Source organism: Schistocerca cancellata, chromosome 7, assembly GCF_023864275.1.
Source record: "Schistocerca cancellata isolate TAMUIC-IGC-003103 chromosome 7, iqSchCanc2.1, whole genome shotgun sequence".
Lineage (NCBI taxonomy): Eukaryota > Metazoa > Arthropoda > Insecta > Orthoptera > Acrididae > Schistocerca > Schistocerca cancellata.
This window is the reverse complement of record NC_064632.1, coordinates 359,029,611-359,050,373: the sequence shown is the minus strand read 5'-3', so window position 1 is coordinate 359,050,373 and position 20,763 is coordinate 359,029,611. Positions and strand designations below refer to the sequence as shown.

General features: G+C 40.6%; 1 protein-coding gene across 2 annotated transcripts in view; it reads left to right on the top strand.

Moving 5' to 3' along the window:
• LOC126092601 (trafficking protein particle complex subunit 12) overlaps positions 1–20,763 on the top strand; it is a 158,929-nt gene that overhangs the window by 126,983 nt on the left and 11,183 nt on the right. For both annotated transcript variants that reach the window (XM_049908298.1, XM_049908299.1), the window contains exon 8: positions 16,683–16,815. In XM_049908298.1, coding sequence (XP_049764255.1) covers positions 16,683–16,815 — 133 coding nt within the window. The remainder of the gene's footprint in view (positions 1–16,682; positions 16,816–20,763) is intronic.

The following is a 20,763-nucleotide window of genomic DNA, read 5'->3' as shown; positions in this document are numbered from 1 at the left end:
ATCACACGACAAACAGAGTACCTCTCAATGTCCCCTTTCCATATCATCCTCGAAGTGACAGGATGCAAGGAAAGGTTCATGACGTTTGGGTCAAAAGCTGTCCCGAGTGTCATCAGATGTCATTCTTTCATGTCTGACAGAATAGGAGGACATTATGGATTTAGATGCCTTGGATCCAGGCAGTGTGTCCACTCTCCCTCACTCTACAAGTGCTTCCCTCCACGGTGCAAAGATAGAGGTACATTAAAACCACATGATGAAATGGCTCCCATCCTACAGTGGAACCAGTAGGGGTTCAGGATGCATGTGGAGGAACCACATAGATGAAATGGCTTCCATCCTACAGTGGAACCAGCAGGGGTTTCAGGATGCATGTGGAGGAACTTTGTCTCTTATCTCGGAGTAGACCACTGTGTCTGTGTCTTCAGGAGACCCATTTCCATCAATCATACACCCCCGAGGCTATGTGCTCCACAAAACGGACGACCTGAGTGGAGAGAGAGCTAGAGGCGGTGTGGGTATTTTCATCAGTACTGACTACCACTCCTTGCCTCTTTCACTTATGATGACTTTACAAGCAGTTGCTGTATCAGTGCACGTTCATCGTCTGTTGACAATATGTTCCCTTTACTTGCCCCCATATGATGCACTTGATGAAGAGGACCTAACTGATCTTATTACACTGCTCCCCTGCCTCTTCATCCTCTGTGGTGATTTTAATGCACGCAGTGGCTCTACAACTACCTGCTCCAGAGTAAGCAATTGAGAGGCGTCTGATGTCATCATGCGCTTACTTGCTAAATGCAGGACAGAGCATTCACTTCTGCACAGCAACTGGGTCATTCTCTGCCATTGATCTCTTGCTTTTCTCTCCAGCTCTTGCTCTCACTCTTCACTGGGGAAGTGGTCGATGACTTGCACGGAAGTGGTCACTTCCCAATCTGGATTCAAGTGCCAGATGGAGTGGAACCAAAAAGGAAACTGCCACGATGGGTGCTCAGTAGAGCCGATTGGACACTTTATAGCCAATTGGCCCAGTTTGAACATTGTGCAAATGTCGAGGTGTGGATGGATCATATTATCAAAATGATCCACCATGACACTGCAGTAGCCATTCCACAATCCATGGGACAACAGAAGAGGCAACCTGCCCATTGGTGGAATGCCGAATGCTGCTGTGCTCTCAGGACCAAGCATGTGGCTGTGCATAGGTTCAAGTGTCGGCCAACTACAGAGAATCTTGTAGCCCTTCGGGTAGCTAGGGCAAAGTGTCACCAAATTATTTGAGAAATAAAGAAGAGATCGTGGCAGCAGTTCCTGAACACCATTAACCATTCCTCCAAAGTTCCATTGTGTGGGATACCATCAGGAGAATTTCTGGGAGAAAATGCAGGTGCCCCACAGCTGCTGTAATGGGGAACAGCACTCTCCAAACCAATTTGTGAGACATCACCCAGACTGCGGCAGTATATTTTGCCACAGTTACTGCAATAGCCAGCCAGGATGCAGGTTTTCAGCACCATAGAGCGGTTGCTGAGAGGTGTAGTTTGGACTTCGGGTCCACTTCTGATGAAGATTACAACTGGGAGCTGGATTCTGCATTGTCGGCATTGTCGGCAGCTCGCACACATCCCCACAAAAGGTTCTATTAACCTTTAAAACCTCAGAAAGACCATACACGCCCAAGTAGTTGCCATAGTGTTGCCCTCACTAGCTGCATGGGGAGGATCCTGGAGCGGTTGGCCAAGTGCTGCCTTTTCTGGATCATAGAATCCAGGCAACTCTTTAGTTGCTTTCAGTTTGGGTTCAGGAGATATTGCTCCATCTTTGATAACCTTGCCCTCCTGGAGGTGGCTATACAACAGGCTATTCTACACTGGCTTCACCTTCTACATGCATTTTTTTATATTAAGGAGGCTTATGATACTACTTGGGTGCATCTTCTCCTGGAGCAGCTTTACAAATGGGGTTTTCATGGTTGTCTTCTCATTTTTATTCAGTCCTTTACCATGACAAAATGTTTTAGATACCAAGTCGGTGACATCCTGTGTGATCGCTTTGAACAGGAGCAGTGTCCCTCAGGTAGTATTTTAAGTATGACTGTCTTTGCCTTAGCTATTAATAACATTGTATCCATAGTGAAAAGTACTGTCCAGTGTTCTTTGTTTGTGGATGACTCCTCTGCATTTTGATCTTCTTCAAGCCTCACAGTGACAGCATGTCAGTTGCAACAAACTCTTTGACATTTGGATGAATGTGCACAGAAGAGTGGTTTTAAGTTTACCAGCGAGAAGTCTGCGTGTGTTCGTTTTTCATTCTCATTCCATTTTAAACCTTCCTGAGTTGAAGATGAGAGTCACTGTCCTTACTTTTAAAGACACAGTGAGATTTCTGGGCATCATATTTGACTTACGTGGTTACCACATCTTAAGGACCTGAAAAAACAGTCACTTAAGGCTTTAAGTATTTTAAAATGTCTTAACCACAGTACATGGGGAGCAGCCAGGACTTGTCTATTCCAGCCTTACAAGGCATTTGTGCAATCTTAGTTCAATTATGGGTGCACGTTGGATGTGGTGCACCATGAAGGAATTTGGTTGGCCACTGGGGCACTCAGAACAAGCCCCAAACCAAGCCTCTGTGCAGAGGCTGGTGAACTGTCACTTCACGTCAGGCAGCTGCTACTTATGGTACGCTAGGTGTATAAAACACTGTCCACACCATACATACCCACTATCATACTATTGCCCAGCCTCCACTGGAAAGGCTTTTTCATAACCAGCAACAGGCAACAGGCCCTATGGGATTCATGCACAGGATTGCCTTCTGAAGATGGGTATGGCTGGTCTTCATGTTTTACATCGTGGTGGGAGCAGATTTCCACATTGGCTTCTCCAGAGGCTCAGACTTATTTTAGACTTGATGAATTTTAAGAAAGATCATATGTCAGATTTTACATTTCAATCTCTGATTTTTAACATCTTAGATATGCACCACAGTTTCATAGTAGTGTACTCTGGTGACAGAGCAGCCAAGAGATTTCCCTTGTTTGGAAGCGTGTTCTCCGACCTTCCTGACAAGTATACCTTTTTCTCAGCGGACCTCCATGCGATCCTAAAGGCACTGGAGCAGATGTGTTGTATACAGGGTGAACAGTTTCTCATTTGCTCCAATTCCCTTAGTGCCTTACAATTGTTACAGAACCTGTAACCAACTGAGGAGTTGGTCCAGCTGATATATGACCAACTGTACTTGCTGCAATGGCAAGGTAAGCAGGTGTCATTCTGTTTGGTGCCAGGTCATGTAGGGATATGGGGAAATGAACAGGCCAATGGGGCTTCCAAGGAGGCCTGCAGAGGACAGGATGTGGTACAGTGTCTATTCCCTTTCAGACTGCCGTTTCTGCACTACACAGGAAGTGCATGCAGTTGTGGGATGAGGAATATGCCAACCTTAGTATGTGACATAAATTTGAACCTGATATGACAACATGTTCCAGGAGAAAAGGTTCTAATACTTGAACAGACGGACAGACAGACAACAAAGTGATCCCATAAGGGTTACATTTTTACAGATTGAGGCATGGAACCCTAAAAAACAAAACCTACAGAAAATAACACATGGATGTTGAAACCTGTATGAATAAGCTAAATGAAAAAGGAAAACATTTGTGTTTTGCAAAATGCAGAATATTTTAGAAACCAAACTCTGCAAATAGGTTTTGTTTCTTCAGTGCAAAGACTGATTTGACGCAGCTCTCCAAATTAGTCCATCCTGTTCAAGTCTCGACATCTCTACAGAACTGCTGCACTCCATTTGAAGCTGGTTGCTGTAATCAAGCCTTGGTCTCCTCCTCTAATTTTTACCTCCCCTCTCCCTCCCCCCACCACTTCCCTCAGATATCAAATTAATGAATAGTTGGTGCCTCAGGATGTGTCCTATCAACAAATCTCATCTTTTCTCCCCAGTTTTATTCAGTACCTTCTCATTAGTCATCCAGTCTACCCATCTAATATTCAATTTTCTTCTTTATCACCACATCTCAAAGCCCTCTATTTACTGCTTGACTGAACTGCTTTCATTCACCTTTCACTTCTGTACAAGGCTGCACTCCAAGCAGATGCCACCAAAAATGAGATCCTAACACAAAAATTTATGTTTGATGTTGACAAATATCTCTTTTCTACTGCAACTCTGCCTTTTGTATCCTTTGTAATTTGGTCATCAGCAGTTACTTTGATGCCAAAATAATAAAAGTCATCTATTACTCTTAGTGTCTTATTTGCTAATATAATTTCCTCACCAGAGTTAATTTGAATGCAATAATTATAGCTGTTTTTTTTATTTATGTTCATCTTATAACTTCTTTTCAAAACCCTATCCACTACATTCATCTGCTCTTCCAAACCGCTGTTTGTAACTGAATTGCAGTGTCATCAGCAAACCTCAACTTTTTATTTTTTCTCCATGAACTTGTAAAAATGTAAAAACATTACAGATGCTCTACAAATCTGTCTCACTCCTATCTACACTACGAATTTATGTTCTTTGGCTCTTGTCACTACAGTCTGAGTTATGTACAAGTTGTAGACAATCTTTTGCTCCCTGTATTCTGGTCTCACTACCTTCAGAATTTCAAAGAGAATACTCCAGTCAGCATTGTCAAAAGCTTTTTCTTACTCTACAAAGGCTCTAAATGTAGGTTTGCCTTTCTTCAGTTAATCTTCTAAGATAAGTTGTAGATTCAGTATTTTCTCACATTCGTTTTCCTGTGTCTCTCGGATACTGCCTGCTTTACAGCCACCAGCCTACAGTCACGTACCACGGGTTGCTGCATCTCTGGCCTAACAACACTTTCTCTAGCGATCAGGTGAAAAAAGTCCACATCGGCAGACACGTGCTGTATTGTTTTCAACTGAACCACTAGCAGCCGACTTGGCACCGTGTGGTGCCAGCCTGACTGCATCTCGCTTCCACGAGCCGTGTGGCTCTGCTAGTATCCTCACGTCTGGAAAGTATTTAGGTCATCACCCGCTTGCTGTGCAGACAGGTCACACTTCGGACGTATGGCGGATAAACCTAGCAGCTCACCATTCAGAATACACATCACCAAGGCAATGAAGAGTGTCTCACTGCAGCTTCCGAGAAACCCCAAGCACTCAGTTGCTCACCACCACCTGTGCTCACATAGACATCATCCCTCCTCCAGCACACTATGCTTCTCACTGACCGTGGCCTCGCAGAATTTTTCTGTAAGAATACTGCAGAGCAATTGTCAGTCATTGACTTACACCCATCTAAGTAGTGTGGACTCGTGACCCGAGAAACTGTGTTCTTATATTCTGTTCATTAAACTTAATAAAGGTGCAATTGTTCTTTGTTGTCTTGGCACCTTCAGTTGTAGTGTTTTCTTCACCTCCATAATGATCACAACAATGGCAATGAGGGTAATTCATTTAGGGATTATGTTCTATCAGTGATTAGCGTCCAAATCTTTAGACTTTTCGTTCTCGCCCAAAGTAGCCTTCGATACTTGTGCACTACATTAGGCTCCACTGTCTCATTTTAAGTACGGCAATGCAGCCCTCTGACACATCGGTGTAGCTCCCGCTTTGTTTACTGCACGCACAACGTGATTCTGAACTTCTCTTACAGAGGTTAACCCGACCGGACACTGTCCTCACCCTTGTGCAAATGATACAGCCACTGCTACCTCAAGAATTCGACAAAGAGTCAGAATAATAAACACTGGAACAGTACTTACAGACTTCTGAAATTCGAGATGATGCTCAACAGTGGGATTTTCTTTTCACCCGTGGTGCTGCTACCTGCCGCATTCTTCACTTTCTCAACCCTGTTGCAAGTCGTGCTACCCTGTCCTGTGTTTCACTTAAGAGACCAACTCAATGCCTATGACACTTTTCGTGCTCCTGTGTGTGCTCACCATTCTGAGTCACATTACTCCAGTTATCCGTGCTTATCCGCAACTAGAGATGCCACATCATCCTCCCTGCTGCTACTCAGCTCCTTGCTGGTCCTTAGTCCTTACCAACATACCACCAGCATCAGCACTATCAGCAACTCCACTTCTGGCCCAGCCACGTTGGCCTAAACTAACTGCAGCCAGGCTCATCAGTTTCTAGCCATTCCTAGCCTGCACACACTCTTCAGGCCACCAACTAGACTTTTTAGTTGTCCTCTCCTGGAAATTTTGGCACAAACTCTGGCCACGCCAAGTCCCGTCTCCGTCACCATGTGCGGCAGCACGATCGACCTTCCACAATGACATCACATATCCGTCACCACCCCGATAGGTAGGTCAACTTTTCCAGAAGGAGACACTGCAGTTGTCACTTTTTTTCAGGTCCAGACCAAATTGTACTGCTGCAGCTGCCTGAGAGCCATCTGCCTTCAATCAACTCTCCCTGGGTCCAGGCCTCTGCCATCCAGAGCTCCCATCCTAGGGCAGCTGCCTCCCCAACCCCGGTGCACCTCCTTCCTTTAGAAACCACATCTTTTTTGAGATGGGTATGCCATTGCTCTCTTCAGGTGAATGGATGCCATGTCCCCTGACTATCACCTAGAAACAGCCATAAACTCTACAGTCTTGTACTGAGGGTTGCTGCAGCTCTGGTCTGCTAAAGACAGTTCCTTTGTAGATCAGATAAAAACAGTCTGCTTCAACAGACACACAGTGTTGTTTTCAATAGAACCTCCAGCAGCCGATATGGTACCGTGTGATGCCAGCTTTGCCTCAGGTGCTAGCATGGCACTACTTAGCTTCCGTGAGTCTTGTGCCTCTGCCGGTATCCTCCTGTCGGGTAGGTATTTAGGTCATTGCCTCACTGCTCTGAAGCCACTTCACACTACAGCCTTATGCCAGCTGCACCTAGCAACTCATTAATCAAAGTAAACAATGCGGAGCCAACGAGGAGCATTTCGGCACAGCATCCAAAAAACCTCTAGCAGCCTGTCACTCACTGCTGCCTATGGCCTCATGCACTACATTCATTCATGAACACCCTATCACTCACTACCAACCACAGTCCCACAGACTCCGTCCCACGCTGAGCACCCTATGCTCACTGTTGACTGCGGCCTTAGGACTTCTTCTGTATAAAAACATTCCATTGCAGTCATCGCTGATTGACTTTCAATCGGAACCAACTAGTGCAGACTCACATCTGAAGAAACTGTATTCTTTTGTTCAGTTCTTCAGACTTAATAAACATACATTTCTTCTTTTCTACCTAGCCTCTTCAATTGTAATGTATTCTTCCCCTTGGTCACGAACACAGTATCTTTGTTTCTTCAGAACCATAAATGATCTTTCCTTCTTATCTTCATGGTCAGCCAGCCTTGGTAACCTGCTTTCTTGTTTTAACCTCTTCTACCTGTTCCTTGCGTCTTTGTGGTTTTCTTGTCCCCTTTTGTCCATTTAAGTGTTCACTGCCCTTCAGTCCTTGTTGTGGTTTTTCCTTTCATTCTGTTTTGTGGTGTAAGTCTCATTGTCTTATTCTCACCCTTGTGGCATTGTTTCCTTTGGAGCAAGGGACCGATGCCCTCATAATTTGGTCCCTTCCCCCTTCTTTTAAACCAACCAACCAATCATGTTCTACAGAGTGTCGTCATGTGGCCTTGGCATGCTCAATCGCCAGATCTGTCTCCAGTCAAGCACATAATAGGCCATCATTGGACGACAACTCCATCGTCATCCATGTACAGCATTAACTGTCCCTATATTAACAGGCTAAATGCAACAGGCATGGAACTCCATCCCACAAACTGATGTCTGGCATCTGTACAACACAGTGCATGCCATTTGCATGCTTGCATTCAACATTCTGGTGGTTACCGCAGATTATTAATGTACCAGCACTTCACATTTGCAGTGGCATATTTTAAGGATGCAAATGCGCATGGGGTCAGTGGGAGTTGGTGGTATGCCCCCATACTGCTGAAGTGAGATTGTGAGATTGTGTGTGGTGATGTTCATAGAAATACGCAGTGCCGATGGTACTGTTACTGACGACTGTGCCGCTAAAGCAGAGTTATTGAATGCAGTTTTCTGAAATTCCTTCACCATGGAAGATGAATGGAATATTCCAGAATTTGAAACACAAACAGCTGCTAGAATGAGTTTCTTAGAAGTAGATACCTTAGGGGTTGCAAAGCAACTTAAATCGCATGATACGGGTAAGTCTTCCGGTCCAGATTGTATGCCGATTAGGTTCTTTTCAGATTATGCTGATACAATAGCTCCCTACTTAGCAATCATATACAACCGCTCGCTCACCGATAGCTCAAACAGAAAGGTTTAGGTGTTCGTTTTTCCCGCGCGCTTTTCGGGAGTGGAGTGCTAGAGAGATAGTATGATTGTGGTTCGATGAACCCTCTGCCAAGCACTTAAATGTGAATTGCAGAGTAATGATGTAGATGTAGAGGTCAGCTTCTACTAGGTCTTCCATCCATCTGTATGTAATTCTTGTCAGGTTTTTGGAACTATGACTTATTAAGCTGATGGTTCTGTAATATTCACACATGTCAAAACCTGCCTTCTGTGGAATTATGACATTCTTCAAGTCTTGAGGGAATTTGGCCTTTCTCATAAATTGTGCATACCAGGTGGAATAGTTTCATCATATTATGTACCCCTAAGGAACTCAACAATTCTGAAGGAACGTCAGAGGTCTATTTAATTTTCCTATAGGCAACATCTACACTGCAGAGTTTTGAGTTCGAGGCCCAGTTCAGTACAAAGTTTTAATGTGACAGGAAGTGTCATTGAAATATATGTTTTAACATTATATTGTAACAGAAGGCTAGCAGTCATATTGCCACCACGATCACAGGATGAGTGGTACTCATTGCTTTGCACTGACTTGATTTTCTGATTGCTGTTTACATCCACAAAAGCAAAGTATTTCATAGTGCAGACAAAGAACTTGAAAGATTAACTACTGATAGGTCAGCCATAGAGCAGTTCAGAGGAGTTATGTATACAGTATTGAATGAATCAATTACCAAGGAGCCCTGAGTGAAGCACATGAAACTCCAGTTGGTCTTTAACATAAGTGTTGAAAGTCTGTTTCTTAAAAAAAAAACAGGTTTTATTGAACACAGTTTAAGTACAAATAAAGAACAAAATATTATAGAGCCTGACTCTTCTTGAAATAAACAGAAACAGAGACTTCTTTGAACATCTTAGTTTTGGAAAACACTGCAAATTTGTCTAGCTGGAAAGCAGTTGAATATGAACCTTCTTCTTCTTCTCCCCCCCCCCCCCCCACTCTCTCTCTCTCTCTCTCTCTCTCTCTCTCTCTCTCTCTCTCTCTCTCTTTTCTCTCTTTTTCTCTGTGTGTGCTTCACTGGAGAAGGGCACAACTTGTGGTTAAATGAAATGGAGACAATGCCTCATTAGGAAAATAGACAGGCCCATACACAAGCTTAACATAGACAGCAGGGAATAAAAAAGTCAAAATGTTCAGAAAATAGCCTGGTATCACAAGGTCAACATAGATAATCCCACAGGACAGCAGCATGTACTTCATATAAACGAGCTCAGAGAAGTGATGCCAAGACAATCCATGGCAGTCTTTAAATCTGCCATTGTTGTTGAACCTCACAACCTGCTGCCAGCAGATGTATCACTGGGTGCCATACCTAATAACCTCACCTGACATTCATAATTATATCGACTGACTGATCAATATATCTGGTGGGATTACAAGAATAAGAACATACTTTATTTTAGTATAATAATGTGTATGTATAAACCTAGAGACAAAGAAATATAGGAAGAAGGTTATGTCTTTATGAATAAAGTAATTTGGAATCTTAGTGTACAATAATTTACATTATGTCACTCTGTAGAAAACAAACTCAAAAAAGGACAAACACAGACCATAGATGGAAAAGTGTAACACATAGTAGATCAGTACTATAGCAGTCAATAACTGACATAAATTGATAAACAGAAAATGGTAAATGTGAGACATTATGTTAATCATTACAATATTATAACTTGTACTATACTACTGCGAATTACTAGTTAACTTTACAGTCCTTGTAGAACCTTGGCCTCTCTTGTTACCAGCCTCTATTCTTCTGCGTCCATTTCTTGCTTTCTCTAACTCCTGACTTCCATTGTTTTGAGATCCTCTTTCTTATCTTCAAGTTACCTTTTCCTAGGTTGTCTTCTTCTCCATCTCTCCGTGGGTTTTCCTGTAAATACTTTCATAACACTCAGAGTTTCTGGCATGCTCTGTGCATGACCAGCCCATCTTATTCTTCCTTGCTTGATTTTCACTATAATATTTGTCTGTCCAAAAAGTGTTTGTAGTTCTGCACTTGTCCTCATTCTCAATTTTTCTTTCTCTTTCAATATCTTTCTCAAAATCTTTCTTCCCCATCTCAATAACCAGACTTCTTCCTTTGTAGTGATCAGCCAGTTTTCAGATCCAACATTACTATATGTTGAAATGTTCTGTGTTATGTGTGGTAAACAATTTGTGAAATAAGTTTTCGGTTACTGTCATTAATTTACTCTGGCTGATTATATTTCAGTCCTCCACCAGAATTAACCATACTGGTTGTTGTGCATCTTCAGTCTCTGTCTCCTCTGCAACTTCTTGTGAGATAGCTGAAATGTTATTTGAGAAACCAAGTTCTACCAAATGATGTCACATTTTTCTTTAATAAGTAGGCATATATTACACTTTGCAACACAACATGGAATCACACCGAACAATGCCGTGTACAAATCTTATGTCTCAATACATAGCTGTCAGACTAACTAAAACATTCATTTATTTTTACAATGAAGACATAATATTCTCTTCTGTGGTCTGCAGTGCATTTCCTTGGCAGGACAGCAGTGGCACAGGGTCCACTACCAGATCGGCAAATGCTACAATGCACAGAGAGACACCCACCATCACACGATCTGACATATATGCTGTGTTTGTACCAGCTCATGCACATGAGCATAGGTAGCACAAAATTCCTCCCACAATTTGCTACTTGACGCGAGGTACCTAAGTAACATGAAAATTACTTCCAAAGGTCTTGATATCAAATCAGATTGCCAGGGGGCAACATACCAAATTCCCAGAAGTGGTATGTTACACCACAACATCTTAAAATAGTCAAATATATTTTCATTTTTGTATTCCTAACATTTCATGATTTAAATATATTCTATTAGGAATAATAGCATTGATTTCCACTTGATTTCCTTTCTTGAATTTCTAATGGTGTCCCATTATCTTCAGTTATTATCAAACATAGACATTTAAAGCCTTCCACTCTTTGATACCATTTCCCATCTACTTTTATTGAAGTCTCTTCTCTCTCCCTACCAGGATCTCCCATCATCATATTCTTTGTTTTGCCTATATCCACTTCTAGTCCTAATTTCCACACTGCTCCTTCTAATGCAGCATAATTATCCTTCAAAGCTCTGACACTCTTTACAGTTAATGCTGCATCATCATCGTAAGTCATCACCTGTACCTGCTGGTTGAATAGTGTCACCCCTGGGGTTGTTGGCATTTGCCAAATATCTTCTCTAGTGCTAAGTTAGAGTAGCACAATTTCAAATCTGGTTTCTCCTCTTCCTCATTCAATGTTTGCTCTGTGTTACATGGCCCTTTCCATCGAGTAGCTCAGTAAAATGCTCTTGCCATTTTCACAGAACTTTACTTTTATCTCTAATTAGGTTTCCATCTTATCCTTATAGAACACTTCTCTTTACTGGAATCCTCTCTTCAGTTCTCTAGATCTTTATAGAACTTCATTTCTCGTTGCTGTTCCTCATTGCGTGCAATGGTTTTATCTTCCTCCTCCTTCCTACAGCCTTTCCTTCACCCTATGACTTAACCAATCTTTTCCTCTTCTCTCTGTAGTCCTCCAACACTAGCCTTGCTTTCCCTCCCTAAGTGGAACTCTGGTTAAACCCTTGTTACATTCTGACCGGGAAAAATGTTTCTTTCATTGTTGTTTCTATCAGCCTCACTAACTTTAGTGGGATTCTAAAATCTTTCATAATTTGGAGACTCCTATACCTGTTGTATGCTGGTTTAAAATTAGTGTACAGCTGATACAGTTGCTTGATATCTTCATAAAACTTCTCTAGCACTTGTCTCAATAAAAATACCTAGTCCATCATGGATGTATATATTCCAAATCCAGCCTGATAATCTCCTAGTATCCTTTCGATTTGGCATTTTAGTTATAGGCTAAAATCTTACTAAGAACTTTAAATATGTTATATCTAAAAGAGTAATCCTGGAATAACTGCTGCACTCTGACATATTGCATTTCTTATGTAATGGACGTATTATTCTGATGCTCCAGTCCTTAGGCATCTTTTCCTTTATTAATTCATAAGCAGCTGTCTCCATCTTCTTGCCCCCCAAATTTTAATAATTCAGCATGTGTGATATCTTCTCCTGCTGCTCTATTAGTATTTAAGATTTTAATTGCATTTTTCATTTCCTCTAAGTCTGGTGGTTTGACTTCCTCTTTCTTATCCACCACTTTGAATTCTAATTCCAGTTCCAAATCTGGTTTCTTCTCTTCCTCATTCAAAGTTTGCTCTTGTTACCTCACCTCTTTCCATCAAGTAACTCAGTAAAATACAATTGCCATTTTCACAAAACTTTACCTTTATCTCTAATTAGGTTTCCATCTTCATACTCACAGAAGACTGCTTCCCCATGCCTTTAAAGACCCTGCCCCCCTCATCCTGTATCTTATGTTAAACATGATTTGTCTGGCTCCTTTTGTTGAGGCCTTCCCAGCTTGGCTGCCCATGCTATTAGCCATGCTACCACTGGCACATTCCTCAACTTTGCTAGAGCATGCAGTGGTGTTCTGCACATTGTAGGGGGACAACTCAGTGCTTTTGCTGTCCATTGAGTGGTCTCCTTTACTCCTAAAGTATTTAATTCTTCAAGAACTCTCTTTACTAAAAGTTATTAGTTGATTAGCTGCCTCTGTACAGTATTATTTGCATAAAAAATAAATGTGATTTTTCAGGTTTTTTTCCCATGGAGACCGAGTTGTACGTTACTCATTTTTTTGTGTAATGGAAATGGTGGGATAACACAAAAAAAATTGAATTTGAATAATAACAGCAACCCCATTGTCTACATGTTGGTACAGATGGATGGAAAACCAGCCTATAATGTTGCACATCATTACAACAAAATGTTCTGATGTCCTCAAATCTTTCACGATTCTTAGTGGGTTCTCCCTAAAAACTCTGTGTGTAGTGTAGCTCCAGGGGGAGGAGTCTGGAGCTGATATTTTGGACAGGGCTGGCCACAGGAAATATCTATTTCTGTTTATGAAGTGACTGGGAAATGCCAAATGCAGAAAAGTCATTACAGTGGAGGCAGTATGGCTTGTGGCTCCCTCTTTTTAGAAGTATGTTTACGTCAAGGCAAGCGCAGGCAACATGAGCTGTTCTGAGATATCAACATAATGCTCCATCTTTACTGTTACTGTGTGGTTGCTTACATCTTGAAAAAGTGTGGACTGGTGACTGCTACGGTGTGACTGATAGTCACACCGTAGCAATTTTTTTTGTTTTGTTTCTACTAGTTTTATATTTGATGAAGCCACTCAGATGAAAGAAGGCTTTATCACTCTGTCACAAGTTTTGAACTAGGTCAGTTTGTTGACAGAGGTGTATTCCTCTGTTGAGAGGATCTAACAGTCTTAGTGCTTGCTCTATCTTTATGGGTGGTAGCATAGGTTTATCTTCAGATTCTTTCTCACAGTTTGATTGCTGAGACAAAATTCTGAGCTGCAACATTCAGATTTCTACAGGCTTCGTCCGAAACTATCATGCACAAGACAGCTGGTTTTTGCACTGTGGCCTCTTGGCTGTGCTGTGATAGCAGGGGCTTCAAAATGTTACTTGCGCATTTACACCTTCAGCCCATTTGTAAAGTTACGACTCATATGTCTCCAGAAAAGTGTAATTACATCCCATCAACAGATCAACTACGCCTGAAGTACAGCCAGGATTTCTCCATTACATACAAAGCTGAGATGTTATTTCAATATTGGAGAACTCTGGCAATACTGATGATTCAAGAAGTATACCATATTTACTCGAATCTAAGCCGCACTGTAATCTAAGTCGCACCTGAAAAATGAGACTCGAAATAAAGGAAAAAAAAATTCCCAAATCTAAGCCGCACCTGAAATTTGAGACTCGAAATTCAAGGGGAGAGAAAAGTTTTAGGCCGCACCTCCAAATCGAAACAAAGTTGGTCCTTTGTAATATGAGACACAATTTAGGTCGAATGAATGACGATACAGCTACAGTAGTTTGGTTCGAGTCGTAAGCTTAGCAGTTACGCTTTACCACGTAGCCATTGCTATGCGTCAGGCGCTCCGTCCGTATTTATACGGGTACCCTTCTTTTTCACGTGCTTTGTCTGGTTTGAATCGATTGCTTATTTTGCTTTGATCTGATAAGTGCCGTTTTCTTTGTTATAGGTGTTTGCGTCACTCTTAAGCTGAAAATGCATTACTGCACTGTGTCATGCATTGTTTGTCGCATTCTGATAGTGCGTGTCTACGGCCTGCCGCGGCTCGCAGCATGGCTTGCTTTCATTAGCGAAACAATCGCAAGAGACTGCTATTTGTTGTTACTTACACTGCTGCTTTCTTTGATAATGATCAACAAGAATCAAATAATAGACGCGTATGATAGAACATGTTCTGAATGAGAGTTAGGCAAAAATTTTTCTCCGTTTGAAAATCTTTGCAGCCGCTTCTTTATTACATCATTCTGCACAGAAATTAGAGTCATCTTAGATTTAAAAATCTAGTCACTTGCCGTGCTTCATTTCTGACTGTATCACTATTAGGCATAAGAATAATACGAGTATAAACATGACACGATATGTATATTCTTCCGCGTTTGCTGTTGTCTCACTCTAGTTTCGTAGTTTATTAGGCAGACAGGATTTAAATGAGATAGCAGCAAACACGGAAGAGTACATGGCAAAATGTTTATATTCATATTATTCTTATGGTGAAGAGAATACTGTATGTGATTCAAATTTCATCAGGTTCCTATTAGCAACCATCTCTTCTCACAGATAGGAAAAAATTCAGAACATAGAGTTGGCCATATTGACAAACATACCAAACACTCTTGCCAGTCAGATTTTCGTAGTACACTGAAATTGTGCTACATTCGAAGATGAACAATACGGAATTTGTATTTACTTCGTTGGATAATGTATGAAAATGCAGTGGTCGCAACTCGCGGCGGAGAAAAAAAGCTCGTCTTCCACTTTTTTTTTAATTTATTTACTGACGCAGAGGTCTTGGTGCCAGTATTTATCTTTGTGCCTACAAAGCATGCCTGCGTAGCGCTACATATATTCGACGGCAGACGTTAGCTGTGGCGGCACGTATCAACATTTTTCATAACTTCCGCTTGCTTTGCACTCGATTCTAAGCCGCAGGTGGTTTTTTGGATTACGAAAACTGGAAAAAAAGTGCGGCTTAGATTCGAGTAAATACGGTAAAATGGGCTCAAGGTATGAACTAAAGTTTGTGTTAGTTAGGGCATTGGACTAGGGTAGTCAGCGCAACTATGATAGTCACTGTGCTATCCATGATGGTGTAGGGGTTAGCAAATCTGCCTAGTAAGCAGGAGACCTGGTTTCAAGTCCTGACTGTGGCACAAATTTAAATGCATTATTTCAGCTTCAATCCTTATCAAAGATAAAGTTGAGACTCATATGCCTCCAGGAAAACCTAATTACATCAGATCAGTATTTTGTTATTTAAAAAAAAAAAAACTTTAAAGCTAAATTTATGAAAATTGGTATTTCTCTTATCAGTTAGAAACAAAGAAATTTGTGTTAGGAGATAAAAGTTTCCGTGGAAACAGCACCACAAGAACGCAAAAGGCATGAGTAACAAAGATCTTTGGCTCCAGCTAACAGAATCATTTTTTTCTTTTTTGGGTGAGAAGTATATTAAAAAAAGACCATGCTTCTATGGCTTTAATTAGCGTTTTAGAAGGTGCTGCAGTTTGTGAATAACGTTAAAATGTGATTAAAGAAAAACAAAATAAAAAAACTGTGCAGACCCTACAGTATACGTGAGTGAAGCAGCAGGCGCTAATCTAGTACGCATCTACGGTGATAGCCTGCTGCTTAGTTGACCAGCACGTTGTGGCCACTAACAGTTCTGTGTGTGTCATGGCATGCTCTCCAGTTCTTGCTGTCTTCTCATTATGTCCACAGTTCCTTGCAGAAATCTTACTGTTTCTCTGCCACAGGGTCAGCAATACGTTCCTCTTACGATGCATTATGTATTTGCTTTGCATTTGAGGGAAGTGTTGGTCCTGGGATTGACAATTTTCTGGTTTCACTGTCATATCTAATAAATGGTCATTTTTCCTGGCAGCACTGTTTCCACTTATTTTATGTTCAGATTTCCTTCCTATTATTTTGATGTAGCTCTGATTCAAGTGTGAGAAGCCAAAATAGTGAGCTGATACTACTGATTGTAAGGTGTAATTATAGATTAACCAGCTGCATAAAGAAACAAAATAAGAGCATGTTAATATGCTAAGATAAAATTTGTTAATTTCTTGATTTGATGTAAAATATGCTCTATGTCTTATTTACATTATGTTACAGTGGTGTGAGTGAAACATCACCCGATTTAAGGGAGCTGATTGACCGCGGGCTCATGGCTGTTGCCCAAAATGCTTTCCAGGAGGCATATGAATGCTTTCAGAAAGCTTCTGGTCTTGATCCAGATAACATAATGGTATGTAAACAGTGCATATATTTTAGTATTTTTGGTTATATAAGTTTTTTGTCAGCCCATATCTCTAATCTTTAACTTTAATATGTCATGGTAGACATTGCTGATTTCAATAGCAGCTTTGCACCACGTGCCATCTGGATCGTTGCCCTAAATACCAGCTTCTCTGATTTATATAGATAGGAGTTATCTATGCAATGCATCCTTAATTTCCGTAAGCCTCCAACCTTCATCATCACAAGCCTCCTGGTGCCAATCTCTGCTGATGCCCCCCCCCTCCCTCCCACCCCCCCCCCCCCACACACACACACACACACACACACACACACACACACACACTGTGGCCCATAACACTAACTTCATTCGTCCTGTACCCACACTCTTTTCCTAGCAGTCTCCACTTCCTCTGTTGCGCCATGCCCTTCCCATCCGTTGCTCCTCACTATTGTCGTTGTGTCCTGCACAAACTCACTGGCGCTGATGTGTCACATTCCCGTCCCTAGCATGTGCTGCCTCTCCCTGCCGCATTCCTATCCCATACATCTGCTGCTTCTTTTTGATCTGCCAGTCATCCATACCCAACCCTTCTTCCTGCTTCCTAGCTCCTTCCTCCATTCACTCATTCATGCCTACACAGCATCTTATCCCAATCTACCTGCAGAACATCACTATTCGGTGAATTGTTACTGTTACTTCTAAATTATTTGTATTTGTTCTGAATTATACACTCAAATCATAGATCAAAATGAAGTTACTAACAATGTGAATGACTTGAAAAGTAATTTTAAAGGATAACAGAACTGATAGTTTGGTAGCTTCATTGAGTTAGTTAGAAGGTGAAATCCTAGACAAACAATTAAGAAAATTTAATTCCAAAAGTTTTCAGAATGAATATTACACTTTGCAACAGTATGTGTGCTGTTTTGAAACTTGTGGGATATTGAAACTGTGTGCTGGACCATAGGAAAGATATTTATCCCAGAAACTTGGTGTTTGTGCCCCAATACTGGTTTCATTGTATTTCAGTTCATTGTTATACTCAAGGCAGTGCTCAGCAACAGTTGATTTGCTTAGTTGTTGTAGTCAGATAAGTGACTGATGTTCCTTGCATATCTCCGCAACTGTTCTGATAGTCTGCCCCCACATAAGAAAAGCCACATTCACATGTAATGCTACACACTCTTGGCTTTCAGAGACCTAGATTGTGTTTAACATTACAGAGAATACTTTTTATCTTAGTTGAAGAGAACAAAATACACTGGATGCCTTGTTTCCGCAGGAGTCTACTGATCTTTCAAGGTATTGGATCAGCATAAGGTAGATAAGCAATTCATGCCCTCTCTTCTCAGTCTCTCTCTCGACCTCTTTCTCAGGTGTTCTTGATTTTCACAGTATCTTCTACACAGTGTGATGATCTGAGTACCCATTCCTTCAGAACACAGTTCATAGGTGTTGTAAATCTTCAGCAAGGCTCTCCTCGTCTAAAGGTGTCCGAGCTGTATGGTCCAGAGTCTTTAGCACCAAATTTCTTTGTAATGGATGGTGATGGCCCGACACACAGAGTTAGATATCAGTGTGCATAAGTTTTCTATACATACTGTGACTCAGGAATCTGTCCATATGTCTCTTAACTAATATATTGAGGTTCATCATGAACTTTATGTTATGATGGATGAAATTTAAATGTTCTGAAGCTTTTAGACTCCATGCACAGAACTGCCATTACAACTATGTGGCCTTCCTAAGGCACACAAGGAAGGAATTCATGTAAAACCCATAGTTTAGTTGGCACACTTACATACCAGGTGGCAAAACACCTGAAATGCATTCTGAATGAATATGTGGGGAGTACAACACTCAATTCATTAAAATCTTGCTGACCAACACACTCACCATAGTCACAGATATGGAAAGCAGATATAAGTTTTCAGCACATGTAAGTAGAGGCACTATGAAGAGAGAAGGAGTTGTCATATATGTTAAAATTTTTATCATAGTGTGGAAAATTCAGAAGCTGAAAAATTTTGTGCAAAGTGAATGCCTGTTAGATTAAACTAAGTAATGGCACTTTTATAATTGTAGGTGTGCATTGGTCCCCATTGGGAAATTTTCAGTTATTTCTGAGAAGCTTGGATTCCCTTTTGTGCTGCCTGCCTGTCAGACAGCAAATTATTGTTTGTGGGGATTTCAATGTAAATTTTCTGAAAGAGCCTCATAGAAAGAATGACCTAGAAGTGTTACTTGCTTCTTTCAATTTGACATCAGTTACTGATTTTCCTACTTGGGTAGTACAGGAAAGCAGCACACTGATACATAATGTTTTTATAGACCAAGGTAAATTTAATCAAATAAAAACTTTTCCTGTTAAGGATGGTCTTTCTGATCATGATGCACAGCTAATTACATTATATGACATAGCTCCATACAGTAATGCAAAACTGTCCTCCAATTATTTAACAATTGCAAATTTTAGGGAAAGCTTTTAACATTTGGACTGGGATGAGCTGTACATGGAACCTGATAATTTAAAATATAACCTATTTCATGGTGCCTTTGTGAGTTTGTTTGAAAATAGTTTCCTTAAGAAAACAGTGAAGCATAGTTGTAAGAAACCATATAGAAAGCTGTGTTGTACTAAAGGGATTAAAATAGCTTGTAAACAGAAAAGGGAAATGTATATCATAGCTAGAAGGAGTAATGATCTGAAAAACAGTCAAACATCATAAAAACTACTGCACTGTATTAAGAAAAGTTATTATAAAGTCCAGAATTATGTGCATTATGTCAGAGATTAGCACCACTGATAATAAAATTAAACCAATTTGGAATATTATTAAAAAGGAAATAGCCAACCAAGAGCACAGGAGGACTGTATTTCTGTAAAACTCAATAAAAAATTTGTTAAAAAGAAGTCAAAAGTATAAAATATTTTTAACAATCATTTTTAAGTGTTGTGGGGAAAATAGGACTCAGCTCCTCATTAGAAAATGGAAGGTTGTTTATGGAAGAGGCAATGCCTATGCAGTTTGATAAAACTGCAATTCAACCCACCTCTCCTACTGAAATTAGGAAGATAATAAATTCACTCAAAAGTAGAAGCTTGCTTGGAATTGATGGCATTTCCAACAGAGGACTAAAAGCTTGTTTCCAGCAGATAAATAGGATTATCAGCCACATATGTAGCAGCTCACTGAAACAGGGCATTTTTCCAGATACATTGAAATATGCTATTGTTAAACCATTGCATAAAAATGGGTGTAGGTCTGATGCTAACAACTACTACCCAATCTCACTGCTAACAGCTTTATCCAAAAATTTTGAAAAAGTTATTTATTCAAGAGTAGCTTCACATATGTGTAAAAATGAAGAACTAACAAAATGTTAGTTTGGTTTTCAGAAAGGCTTTTCAACAGAGAATGCTATACATGCTTTAACAGATCAAATATGCTTTGAATAACCAAACATCACCTATTGGGATTTTTTGTGATCACTCAAAGGCTTTTGACTGTGTGAATCATGTGAAGTTCTTCTGGATAAGATTAAGCATTGTGGTATGAGTGAGACAGTGCACAAATGGTTTAATTCATATTTAACTAGAAGGATGTATAAGGTCGAAATTAACAATACAGATAGTCTGCAAAAATCAGTATATTCCTCTTAACTTGAGGATATCAAGAACACTGTCATTGATCCCGTATTGTTCTTAATATATGTTAATGACTTGCCACTCTGTATTCCCAAAGATGCAAAGCTAATTCTTTTTGCTGCTGATACAGGCATAGTTATCACACCCAACAAATAAGAATTAGCTGAGCAAATTGTAAACAATATCTTTCAGGAAATTATTAAGTGGTTGTTTGCAAATTCTCTCTCACTAAATTTTAAGAAAACACAATCTGTACTTTCTGTGCAGTAAATGGCATGATGCCATTGATAAATATAGACTTTGAA